General features: G+C 38.2%; 1 protein-coding gene across 18 annotated transcripts in view; it reads right to left on the minus strand.

Annotated features, from left to right (window-relative positions):
• Window positions 1-12830, minus strand: part of BRD7 (bromodomain containing 7) — a 54514-nt gene that overhangs the window by 10921 nt on the left and 30763 nt on the right. For 14 of the 18 annotated variants that reach the window (XR_010124445.1, XR_010124446.1, XR_010124444.1 and 11 more), the window contains exons 7-11: window positions 9135-9319; window positions 8001-8124; window positions 3129-3204; window positions 738-845; window positions 205-340 (exon numbers count right to left, since the gene is read on the minus strand). Coding sequence is in view for 14 of the 18 variants with exons in the window: in XM_063655040.1 (XP_063511110.1) it covers window positions 205-340; window positions 738-845; window positions 3129-3204; window positions 8001-8124; window positions 9135-9319 (629 nt within the window). In the remaining 4 variants the exon portion in view is untranslated. The remainder of the gene's footprint in view (window positions 1-204; window positions 341-737; window positions 846-3128; window positions 3205-8000; window positions 8125-9134; window positions 9320-12830) is intronic. The other 4 variants (XM_063655045.1, XM_063655044.1, XM_054452921.2 and 1 more) reach the window with 1 other exon arrangement.

A 12830-nucleotide genomic window follows, 5' to 3' on the forward strand; every position in this document is an offset into this window, starting at 1 on the left:
CTGCAGACGCTACTATCAGGGAGACATGCTCTCTCTCTCCACTAAAGGATAATAGTAACTATGAATCCATTATTGTCAGCTTAAAAAAAAATTACTGAGCACATTTTTTTACTACTCGGCCAGCTTTGTCAGTCTATCCACAAATCACATATGTACACTAATGTTTTTAAACAAATGTAATCAGAATATTAACTGGAGACTCACCTGAAATCGCTTGGAAGATCAGAGTCTTCCCCATAGGTTGAATAGATTAAATCTGAATCATCCTTGCTAATATTCGCAAATGTGGAGTCATAATGCGGTGCATAAGAACTGTAGGGCCCATAATTCAAATATAACACTGTTGAAAAAATCAAATACTGTAACACTATTCTTTAACTTGCATGTCAATCTATTTTGTTTTACCAAAAGATTATTTTCTCCTAACTTTACTACTTCATTGACTGGTTAGCAAATATAAGATATTCTCTCTCAAACAGGTACTTGTAAAGTTACAACTCAAGTGAATTCTTCCCTACAAGGGAGAGGGAGAGGAACAAGAAAGAACAAAATTCATTTTGAATACTAATACCCAATTTTCCAGTCTCTTCCGAAGTTAATAAAATAGCTAATTAATGTTGCAAAAATACCACCAAGATACTGGTGCCCACCTAGTGAATAAAGCATAATCGTGCTTCCTTTCTCTAATACCCCAAAACAGAGAAGAGAAAAAAATGACTCCTACGCAGGAGCCTCACCTGGAGTGACTTTGTTCCTTTTATCCTCTTTGAACCCCTGCAAAGTATTCACTCCAGACTGAAGTCTTCCAGTTGTCATTCCCAGTCTCACAGGGCAGTAGCCTGGCTCTACAACATAAAACCGAGCACAGTGAAGGCCTACATGGCCATGACCCACGGGGCCCTCTGCCGAGTGACTCCGCATAAACCACTGCATGTCATCTGCATGACCGTGAAGGAGGCTGGGAAGCCCTTACTACATCCACTTTTATAAGAAAATCAAAGCTCAGAAAGGCAGAACTACAGCCAGGACCAAAACTCAGACCTGTTCATTACACTCTCCTGCTTTCTGGAATTCTTTATAATCATGTACACTTCATTTAAAAAATTAGATTTTTATTAAAAACAAAAGCCACAAAAACTTTTAAAAGCTGGGACTTTTAATGTTAAGATGAAAGTTAACCAGTACAAAGGTCAGTAAAAGACTGAGGGAAAACACCTGCATTAAAGACAAAAGGGCTACTAACACATGAAGGACAAATGAGTATCTATGAAAGGCATACTTTTAGTGCAACGAGAATAGGCATTAGCCAGGAATGAATCCCTGTGATGAAGCTGGGAATATGTGACATAGAGAAATGCCACGTATGGGCACCTGAGGGGACTGCAAAAGATGCTGCCAGGAGAAGATATGGTCTCCCACAGTATCTAACAGAGGGACATCTGCTCTCCTGAAGAAGAGTCTGAGTTTGTGTCAAATGATCAGCCTTCAACGGAGGCTACTGCCATCAGTGACCAGTGTGGTGAAGGCACTGTTAAGCAACTGAACATCTAAATCAGATCTCCTCTCCTTCTCAGTGAACAGTCTGGAATTTGGTTTCCTAATAGGTACGGGTACCAGACAATGAAGATGAGAAGATGAACAGGGGTGTCTTTCACCTTAAACCAGGAAAGTGGCCTACAGAGGGAGCTGTGCACACGGGGAGCCAAGTCAGCTTTGGCCACATTTGATTACGTCTCAGAAACTGGAAACCCAGGAAACCAGAGCAAGGGCAGAGACCACACTCGGCTTCACAGAAAGCAGCAGATCTTAAGGTGTCACCTACATCAGTTAGCTGCATCTCCTAACACCAAATGTTCACCACAGCTATAGTAGAAAGAGCAATGTTCTCAATCCCGTGGCATTCTTTGACCTATGATCATATAAAATTCTACTTGTCTGCATCGAAGTAGAAACTGAGTTTTGTTTTGAAAACAGCACTAGCTCCTTTTCTTCTATTACTGTTCTCCTCCTTTAGAGAACATTCATAGTCCCCTTCTTTCCATCTTCAAATGCTCTTCCCTGCTTCAAAGTTTTCACAACTGCTGTTCTCTCATCCCTTACTCAACCTAAACATCATCTCCTTAAGGATGCCTTCCCTGACCCCCAAACACTAGGTTGGTATCTTCTATTATGATCATAGCTGTTCTTTTCCTTTGTAGTATTTATTCATTATAGACACATACCTGCATAGTACTGATTAAGGACAGACTTTTCTTTATGTGAGCCCTCCTCTCCTGACTCCATAGAACAAGGAAAAGGGACTCCTCTCTCTGTTTTGTTCTCTACTATACAGCTAGCTCCTAAGACAGCACCCTGCTCATAGCAAACAATAAACATCAGAGACTGTTTCCTTAAGGGTAAAAATTCTGTCATTATTCAATTTCGTATTTCCAATTACTTCTTTCATTATGACAGTATGAAAATAAATATTTGTTGAATAAATTAACATTCTCACATTTGCATATCTCAATACATGATTCTCCCCTCAGACCAGTGACAAAAAGTTCTAATTCTGATATCGAATTTCAAAACATAACCCATATTATTTCCATTAAAACATCATTTGAGAAAACAAAAATATGACTGAAGTTCTAAAGATTCCCAATCTTTACAAACTTTCTACTGACTATAGTGAAAGATACAATGTCACTAAGCATACACCCTCCATTATTATTAAGGCACTATGTGGCATATACATTCATTTTGTTCCCTGAAATAAACAGATCAGCTAAATTTATAATATCATATTCTGTGTGTATGAGATAACTCTAAACTGAGTGTCTATACTAAAGTCTCTTAAAACCAGGACTAGGAATTACTATCTAAAAGTTATGGCTTTGTTAATGGTGGGTTTAAAATATTTCAGGGACTTTGAATTTTAAGGAAAACTTGATATACTGTACCTATTTCAAGATGAAGTGAAAGTTAGGCTGGCTGTTACCATGAAATACATGATGTCTAGCTAGATCCTTTGTGCATAATGACACAGACTGATCAATATTCAAGCTTGTTGCTTTAAAATGTTAACCCAGGTTACTGTTCTCTGCCAAATAGCATCAAGTTCATGCACAGTTTTACTCTGATCCTACCTCCTACAATGGGATCCACAGGATGGAGAAGTCCCAATGTCGTTGTTCCATCTGGTTTTCTTCTTTCGAATTCGCACTGCAATGACCCAAAGTATTCAGATGGAATGAAGTGTTTTATACAAACAGGCTGAGTATCCTTTATCTGAAATGCCTGATACCAGAGTGTTGTGGATCGCAGATTTTCCCAGATTTTGGAATATTTACATATACATAATGAGATATCTTAGGGATGGAACATAAAATTCATTTATGTTTCATACACACTTCACAGACACAGCCAGAAAATAATTTTATACAATAAATAATTTTGTGCACCCGTCACATGAGGTCAGGTGTGGAAGTTTCCACTTACGTCATCATGTCGGAGCTCAAAAAATTTCAGATTTTGGAGAATTTCAGATTTCGAATTTTTGGATTAGGGATGCTCAGCCTGTACCATATTCATATATGCAGCAAACCACAAAGCCTTATTTTAACCAAACTAATATTACAGGTGGCTAATCATTAAACTCAAGATACTGACTTTCACACAGGGGATGATGGGCTAGAGAAATGGAGGTGAAGAAAATCTCAGAATTCTAAGAGCTCTGTGGGTCCTTAAAGCCACCTAGTTCTCCCCAGTCTATCAAAAAAGGCTACTATGGACCAGGTAAGGGCAGTGGCTTGCTTAAAGGCATGTATACACCTACTTGGCTTTAAAACCAACGTGGGCAGGGACCCACCATCTCACTGCCACCTAAGACACAGACATGGCTTCTGTTCCTAAGTCCCTGTTAAATGTTTCTTTCTGGAAACATTTAAGCTGGAACATGTGGTGAGCTAGTCAGGAGTTGAGGGAACAAGAAATGGGCAAAGGGAAGGAAGCATCCATGGGGGAAATCCCAGGTGGCAGCCACTTCCTTGTGGAGTGGTATGGCTCACGTTTTAGACGCCTGTGCGTGAGTACAAGGACGCCCTGAAAACGCCAGTGTATTTGGAGTGATTGTCGGCTGAGAGCCATCCATCGCACTGTGGTCAGGAAGGGCAGCCAGCAGCCACTGTAGCAAGATGGCCACTTTTGTGGGCTGCTTGTTTGGCAACAGGAGCCCAGCTAGCAGCAGAAGCAAAACTAAAACAACTTGAGTAGGAATTACAATTAGGAAAAATATTTTTTTAAAAAAGAGCTCTATATTCAAATGTCGGCTCAGTTAAAACTGCTATTTGGGCTATACATATACACACATATGTCTACTGTTTTAACGCCGCTGTAATGGCTCTGTAAAATGTCTCAGTCAACTGAGTTCTGTTTGGCTGTCCCCCCTTCCTCTTGCCACCCTCAATACCATATTAGGGACCTAAAGGAATTTCTGGCAGCTTGTGATCTCTTGAGTAAACAGAAAAGGCATCAAAGACTCCTCTTTTTGGGAAGAATCTCTGTTTTTCCTCACAGAATACCAAGAGTTGTAAGTAGACAGATTCCTCTCAGATCTAAAACTCTGCTCTTTTCTGTATTGTATTACCTGATCTCTTCAGCTTTCTGGGAACGCAGGATTCAGTGATTTGGGGTGATCTAAAACCTGGCTTCCAGTAAGTATCAGGCCCTAAAAACTGCACGCTTTCTTGGCCCCGTTCCTTAAAGGGCTCCCCCTTGAAACCAGTAATCTAATAAGGAAACAAGTTAAGTTGAAAAGAGGACACTTTTTTTTTTGTCTTTTGAGACAGAGTCTCGCTCTGTTGCCCAAGCTAGAGTGCAGAGGTGCGATCTTGGCTCACTGCACCCTCCTTCTGGCAATCAACTTGTTTTCAGGTAATGGTGTTTAGGTATAGCTTCTGTGCCTCTGAGATGTAAATTTTCTACCTTGTTTCATCTACTTTGTTATGACTTTGGAAATGACTGATAGTCTAAGAGGGGGAGAGAAAGTGAAAACTGGCAAATGAAGAATCTTATAAATCTAGAAGATCTGCTTGTGTGTGTTTGTATGTCTATATATGTGTCATGTGTATGTGATATATCACTACCAAAATATATGAAAGAGCTCTAATCAACTGACCAAAGAAAAGTAAATGCTTAAATCAATTATTTTATTTAAAAAAATAGAATTTCACTCAAATGCCTTTTAGTTCACACAACTTTAGTAATCCTTGGTAAACAAAAGTAGTTTCAAAATTCTCTTCAGTAATTTTAAATCTTAAAGTCACGTTATATTAAGTAATCTTAGGGTTTTCACTTGAAATTAGGGTTACTAAGAGTTAAAATAGTTAATATATGTTATTAAAATTACTAGATATAAGAGAAACAATTCTATATACATAGTATATAAAGAAAAATGTGTTTTTGGTAAAGATACAACATCAATTTACAAAAATCAGTAGCATTTCTATAAACCAATGATGTTCAAGCTGAGCACCAATTCAAGAATGCAATCCTATTCACAACAGCCAAACAAAAAATAAAATACCTAGGAATATATGTAAAGAGGTGAATCTCTAGAAGAACTAAAAAACACTGCTGAAAGAAATCATAGATGACACAAATGGAAAAACATCCCATGCTCATGGAATAATCAATATTGTTAAAACATCCATACTGTCTAAAGCAATCTACAGATTCAATGCTATTCCTATCAAATTCCCAACATCATTCTTCATAGATTCAGAAAAAACTATTCTAAAATTCACATGGAACCAAAAAGGAGCCTGAAGTGCCAAAGCAATTCTAAGCAAAAAGAACAAAGTCAGAGGCATCACATTACCCAATTTCAAACTATACTACAGGCTGGGCACGGTGGCTCATGTCTGTAATCCTAGCACTTTGGGAGGCTGAGTTGGGTGGATCACTTGAGTTCAGGAGTTTGAGACCAGCCTGGGCAATATGGTGAAACCTCATTTCTACAAAAAATACAAAAATTAGCCGGACATGGTGTCACGCACCTGTACTTTCAGTCACTTGGAAGGCTGAGGCAGGAGAATTGCTTGAGCTCCCGAGGTGGAAGCTGTAGTGAGCCAAGATTGTGCCACTGCACACTCCAGCGTGGGCGACAGAGTGAAACCCTGTCTCAAAATCAAACCAAACCAAACAAAAGCTCCCATAAACTACAAGGCGACAATAACCAAAACAGCATGATACTGATAAAAATAAACAAAATAACTCACAGACCAATGGAACAGAATAGAGAACCCAGAAATAAAGCCACATACATACAACCAACTGATCTTTGACAAAGTCGACAAAAATAAACAAAGTAGAAAGACCACTCAATAAATGGCGCTAAGAAAACTGGCTAACCATGTGCAGAAGAATGAAACTGAACTACTATCTCTCACAATATACAAACATTAACTCCAAATGGATTAAACACTTAAATGTATGACCTCAAGTTATAAAAATCCTATAATAAAACCTTGGAAATACTCTTCTGGACATGGGCCTCGGCAAAGAATTTTCTATGTTCTCAAAAGCAAAAGTGACAAAAACAAAAATTCACAAGTGGGACCTAATTAAACTACAGAGCTTCTGAACAGCCAAAGAAACTATCAACAGAGTAAAGAAACACCCCACAGAACGGGAGAAAATATGTGTGAACTACGCATCCAATAAAGGACTAATACCCAGTATCTATAAGGAACTTAAATCAACAAGAAACAAACAACCCCATTAAAAACTGGGCAAAGGACATGAACAGACACTACTCAAAAGAAGATATACAAGCAGTCAACAAACGTATGAGAAAATGCTCAGCATCACTAATCATTGGAGAAATGCAAATCAAAACCACAATAAGATACCATATTATATCATTACTAAAAACTCAAAAAATAAGAGATGCTGGCAAGGTTGTGGAGAAAAGGGAAGGCTCACTGTTGGTGAGAATGTAAATTAGTTCAGCTCCTGTGGAAAGCAGTTTGGAGATTTCCCAAAGAACTAAAAATAGAATTACAATTTGACCCAGCAATCCTAGGTATATACCCAAAGGAAAATAAATCATTTTACTCAAAAGACACATGCATTTGTATGTTTACTGCAGCACTGTGCACAACAAAGACACAGAATCAACCTAGGTGCCCACCAACAAAGGACTAGGTAAAGAAAATGCAGTACACACACACCATGGAATACTACACAGCCATAAAAAAGAATCAAATCATGTCCCTTGCAACAACATGGATGAAGACGGAGGCCAATATCCTAAACAAATTAATGCAGAAACAGAAAAACAAATATTGCCATGTTCTCACTTAAAAGTAGGAGCTAAACACTGGTGCACACAAAGATGGGAAGAATAGACACTGGAAATGCTAAAAGCGGGCAGGGAGGGAATGGGGCAAGGATTCAAAAACTTCCTACTGGGTACTATGTTCACTATTTGGGTGATGGGTTCAAGAGAAGCTCAAATCTCAGCATCATGCAATATAACCACGTAACAAAATGGGGTATGTACCCCTTGAATCTAAAATTCAATAAAACCAATGTGCTAAACAATGTGATTTCAAAAGACCAGAATACAAATGTTTTCTTGTAAACTTAAATTATGTAGTTCATGTTCCAATTTTAGAACATATTATAACTTCATTTTTTAAAAATCCAGTAAAAGAGGGTAAGATTAATCATGTACTTTACAAATGAACACAGATGGTCCTCAACTTACAATGGAGTTACATCCAACACGCCCATTGTAAGTTGAAAATATCATGAGTTGAAAATGCATTTAACACCCTGATAAACCCATTGTAGGGAATCGTCTGTCCATTATTAATTGTTTTTCTGCTAAGTATTATACTGATGAAGAGCTCTATGGCAGATATGGATTAAAAATACGCAAGCAATTTAAAAACCACAAGTTTCAGATGCCCCAAAGCAGTAGGTAGAGAAAAGAAAAGGCAAAGGTCAATCACCTGACTGTTCACAAGCCGCCTGGTCAGCTTTCCTCCAGATTCCTTCACAATGCGGTCAAGCTGCTCCTGCTCTCTCTCTAAATTATTGCTTTTAAACTTATCTTCAAGCATATCTTTGTCTTTCCTGAAAACATACATTAATACTAAGTAAAAAAAAACAAAGATAAGTAAGACAAAAACATTCAAATGAATTCTAAATATGAATACAACTAAAGTGGAGACATTTGCACGACAGTCACTCATTGAAACTTACTTCCTTGATGACCTGTTAAGGGTCTCTAATTTAAGAACAGAAACAGTAAGGCACACCTAACATGCTATTTCCCTACCTTTTTCTGTCCAGTGTTACTTGTGTTAAACGTTTTTCTGGGAACTTACAAAAAAATTAGTTCTACCTCAAACATTACTTTGAAGGGAGAACAATACTATTATTCTTTTAAAGTTTGATTTTTAAAATTTAAAACAAGCACTTAAGTGTGTAAATCTTAGAACAAAGAAAAACTTGTCACTAGTTTACTTTCTTTGCATTATGACAGCAAAAATCCCAAACTGCTAACTACAACCCTCCCCAAAGTTGGCAGTGAGGTGCTGGGCGGTCAGGGCTGGCTCCCAGTGGTGTGAGCCGGCAGACGCGGCTGCTGTCAGCTGCACAGGTGGCTGCCTAGGTGGAACAGTGGTTCAGCATTGCTCCCACCAGCTGACATTGGGTGGAAAACATGGGCACGCTGCAGTGACAGCCCATCTGCTTAAGACGCAGCAGTGCCTGTGCTCCCACTGAACTCCTTGCTCCTTTATGGAAGGAGGTAATGACTATTCATTTTTTTTTAAACAAACAGTTCTATTTAAATAAACTCACTGACCATATGAGTCCCAAAAGACACTTTATAGGTTTTAAAACTACTTCAGTAAGAATACACATTAGAACTGCTTTCTGAACTGTGTTTGGACAATCCCATATAGTGCTTCATATGAGAAGAGGGGTATCACACCATCAAAATGGACTTTCATGCCAAAACACCACCACCACGGACACACTAGCACTTGGTCTTCCCAAGTCAGGCCCCGAATAAGTATTTTTCCCCCTTACTAGCTTGAAGAAGACAGTTTGACCTTAACATCCCAAAGATCTTTTACTTTTTATTTTCTTTGCTGGGACTCTTGAAGGCATGTGCTTCGGCATCTCCAGAGTCCTCTCTCTCTCTCTGCCAGCAGCCTCCGTCCTCCCCACTCTGTGAGGTGTCTGTTCCATCTTTCTGCTTTCGAGTTTTCTGCAAGTCAGCCATGAAGTCTATGCTCTGCTTCAGGCTCTGAATTCTTTCCTAAACATATTCGAAAATATTCTTATTATATGTTTGTCATTAACTCTTAAAGTAATGCATTTTTTCCCCCACAGGAGTTTATACTTATCCTGTCATTAACCAGGGAAGAAAAACAATTAAATGTAATCATATACCAAGAGAGTATTGTATTTGGAAACCATGATAATGCCTACACCTTCAATTCTTAAAATTTAATTTCCAACTTCATAGAAAGCTTTACAACTTTATTGCCCTATCAGAAAGTTAACAAAGGAGAAAGTATGAATTAAGACTAAGTATTCTTTGAAGTACTGAATTGGAAGACTAAAATTTAGTTTAATGGTGTGTTAACATTTTGTGTTTAACAGACTGGCTTATCTTTTGACAGTTAAGAACTGTTAGGTGTATCAAAACCTAGGGCATGTGAGCATGTGAAGTCCCTCTCTATTCTGGTAGCCCAGTGTGCTCACGGATGACGCTGGCATTTCACTCTGTGTGAAAACAACAAGCCTTGAGGAGAAGACAGGCTGGTGGCACAGTTCCTTCCTCAGAGTGCAGAATGGTTTCACTAACCAAAGAAGTCTTGTTTCTATTCTGTGAAACATGTGCTTAATTTTTCGCTGCAATGATGTGCTGTGAAATTTTCATTGTGGTTAAGGGCTTGAGGTTTCTGCATAAATTTTAAGAAGGCATATTTGTTTCCACTGACTACCTTGCCTGTAACTCTGAAAGTTATCACTGGGTAAAATATAGAATGCAACCTCCTTAGGGCTGCACAGCAACAGCAGGGAAGACTTCTGTGGAGTAACATCAACTAAGAACTAGAAAGAACCAGAGGCCATTCAAACAAGAACAATGTGGCCCAGGAACAACAAATGACTCACCTAAGGTCACTAAACCAGCAACTAAGACTAGGCTTGCTGTCACTCATGTCGGGCCTTTCCTCATCACACCACGCTCTATTAGTAGTGCAGATGGTGAGATCCTCACGAACACAGTTCTTGCTGTTTTTTACTGGACTTTTAAAGTAATCTTAAAACCATTAAAGCGATATATTTTATTGTGGACAAATAAAAATATGGGTAGAGGAGAAAATAAAAATCCTCTTAATGTATCATCCAGAGAAGAACAGTGTTAACAAGTTTATCATTCCAGTACTTTTCCAACCATTACATATCTCAGCAAATTGGAATTATACTGAATATTTAGTAAAAAGCATTTTTTCAGTTAATAAATTATAAGCACTTCCTCTCCATATCAATAGATATTTAAAATATTTTAATAACTATTTAATCCCACGTCTACACCATGATTTAATTAATGGCCTATGATTGAACATTTAGATTTCCATGTTTCCACTATTACAAATAAAAGAACCATGAACATCATTATAAATAAATCTCTCTAGGAACCAGTATCTCTTTAGGATAAACTCTTAGAAAGGAAACAAAGTCAAAGGGAATGAGTATTTTTGAGGCTTTTGATAATTACTGCTTTCCAGAGAAGGTATACCAATTTACATACTAATTTACATTAGTGTTTGAAAGTTTCTCTGAATCTTTGACAATCAATAGTATCACTTAAAAAGCAAATCCATTAGAATCGCTTGAACCCGGGAGGCAGAGGTTGCAGTGAGCCGAGACTGCGCCACTGCACTCCAGCCTGGGTGACAGAGTGAGACTCCGTCTCGAAAAAACAAAACAAAAAACAAAAAACACAAACAACAACAAAAAAAAGCAATCTTATTTGATTTTTAAAAACACGTTTTATTTTGCTACATTAAAAATATTAGTGAGTTTAATTATTTCTGTAAGTTCTCAGTAATAATTTTATTTCCACTCTAGAATTTTATAAAGCAGAACTTACATTAAGAATGCTTTGGGATTTTAAAAAATATGACATACACAAAATAAATTCAATTAGAGAAAGTTTCTAAACCTTGAAACAAGTCCCAGGAAAGAGTGAAGTTTAATTTTCCTTTGAAAGCAATGTCTTTTTCTTTTTTTGGTAATTAAAATGCCTCTAAGTCAGCATATTATTGATCTTCAATTTTACAATATTAAATGGCTAACAGGGCTGGTTCTTTGCTAATAATATAGCTAACATTTACTTAGTGCTTACCCATGTGCCAGACACAACTCCACGAGGTAAGTACTATTATTATCCCCACTTTACAGGACAAGAAAAAGGCTGACAAAGGTTACGTGGGCTAAAGTCACACAGCTTCCAAAGGGTAGAGCTAGGACTTGAACCTTGATTGGTCTGATTTCAAAGCCACTATGCTACAAATAGTATTGTTTGTACTACTTTGTTTGTACTACAATGTAGCATTTTACTCAAGTATTTATTTAGGAGATAAAAAGTTACTCTTCATCTGTTCATTCTTTTTTGAGACGGAGTTTCCCTCTTGCTGCCCAGGCTGGAGTGCAGTGGCGTGATCTTGGCTCACCATAACCTCCGCCTCCCGGGTTCAAGCGATTCTCCTGCCTCAGCCTCCTGAGTAGCTGGGATTACAGGCATGCACCACCACACCCAGCTAATTTTGTATTTTTAGTAGAGACGGGGTTTTTCCATGTTGGTCACGCTGGTCTCAAACTCCTGACCTCAGGTGATCCGCCCGCCTCGGCCTCCCAAAGTGTTGGGATTACAGGCACGAGCCACTGTGCTTGGCCTCATCTGTTCATTCTTTATAAAAATAACACGTCTACTAATAGTTGTTATTTGGGTGTAACTGAAAAAATGATGAGTGACTACTCTACAATCTTTTCAATGAACATTCAAAAACAGTTATCTCTGAAAAGACACCATTCATGGAAGGGTGTGCTGGGCTCTCTTGGAGCACAAGCTATTAGAAGAGTTAACTCAAAAGGTCTAAGTTTAAACGTTTAAAAATCACTGTTGTGACGACCCCTCCCCTGCAGGGTGGAGAGAACAGTCAACAGGAAGCTAATAACACAGGATGGGTGGGGCTCCTCAACAGCAAAAGATGTGAAAAAAAGGAAGACAACAGAGAGAAAGAAAGAGGGAGAGAGGGAAGGGAAGTGAAGAAAATTTTATTTTCTGTGCTTTCAACCATTCCACTCGCCAGTAAAATTCAAGAGATAATGGAATCTTTTGCTTGTTGTATTAACTACATTACTTAAGGAAGTGGTAAATCAAAGGTCATTAAAAATTAGGCTCCCACTGCCCAATTCAATGTACATATTTTGGAGTGACTAAAGGCTGCATTTGTTAAATGCATTTTTACTTCAAATACAGTAACAAGAAGCATTTCCATGTCTTTAAACCTGGAATATGGTGTGGTTCTAGATTCTGAGAGTCTTCCTGCAAAGAATGGGTAAACATTTCATATTCCTCTTTCCTCTGCGAATGTTGTCAAAGATGGGTAACTGGCTTCCATTAGTTTCCCAAGTCTTTAGGAAAGGGTGGGAACCAATGTTGTCTAAATATTAGGAGCGCAAGAATAATCAACAATCCAAACATGTTTTTCTTTCTCTAGTTAAGCGAATCCAAGAATCTCTCAGCCAAGCAC

The sequence above is a fragment of the Pongo pygmaeus genome, chromosome 18, assembly GCF_028885625.2.
Source record: "Pongo pygmaeus isolate AG05252 chromosome 18, NHGRI_mPonPyg2-v2.0_pri, whole genome shotgun sequence".
NCBI classification, from domain to species: Eukaryota; Metazoa; Chordata; class Mammalia; order Primates; family Hominidae; genus Pongo; species Pongo pygmaeus.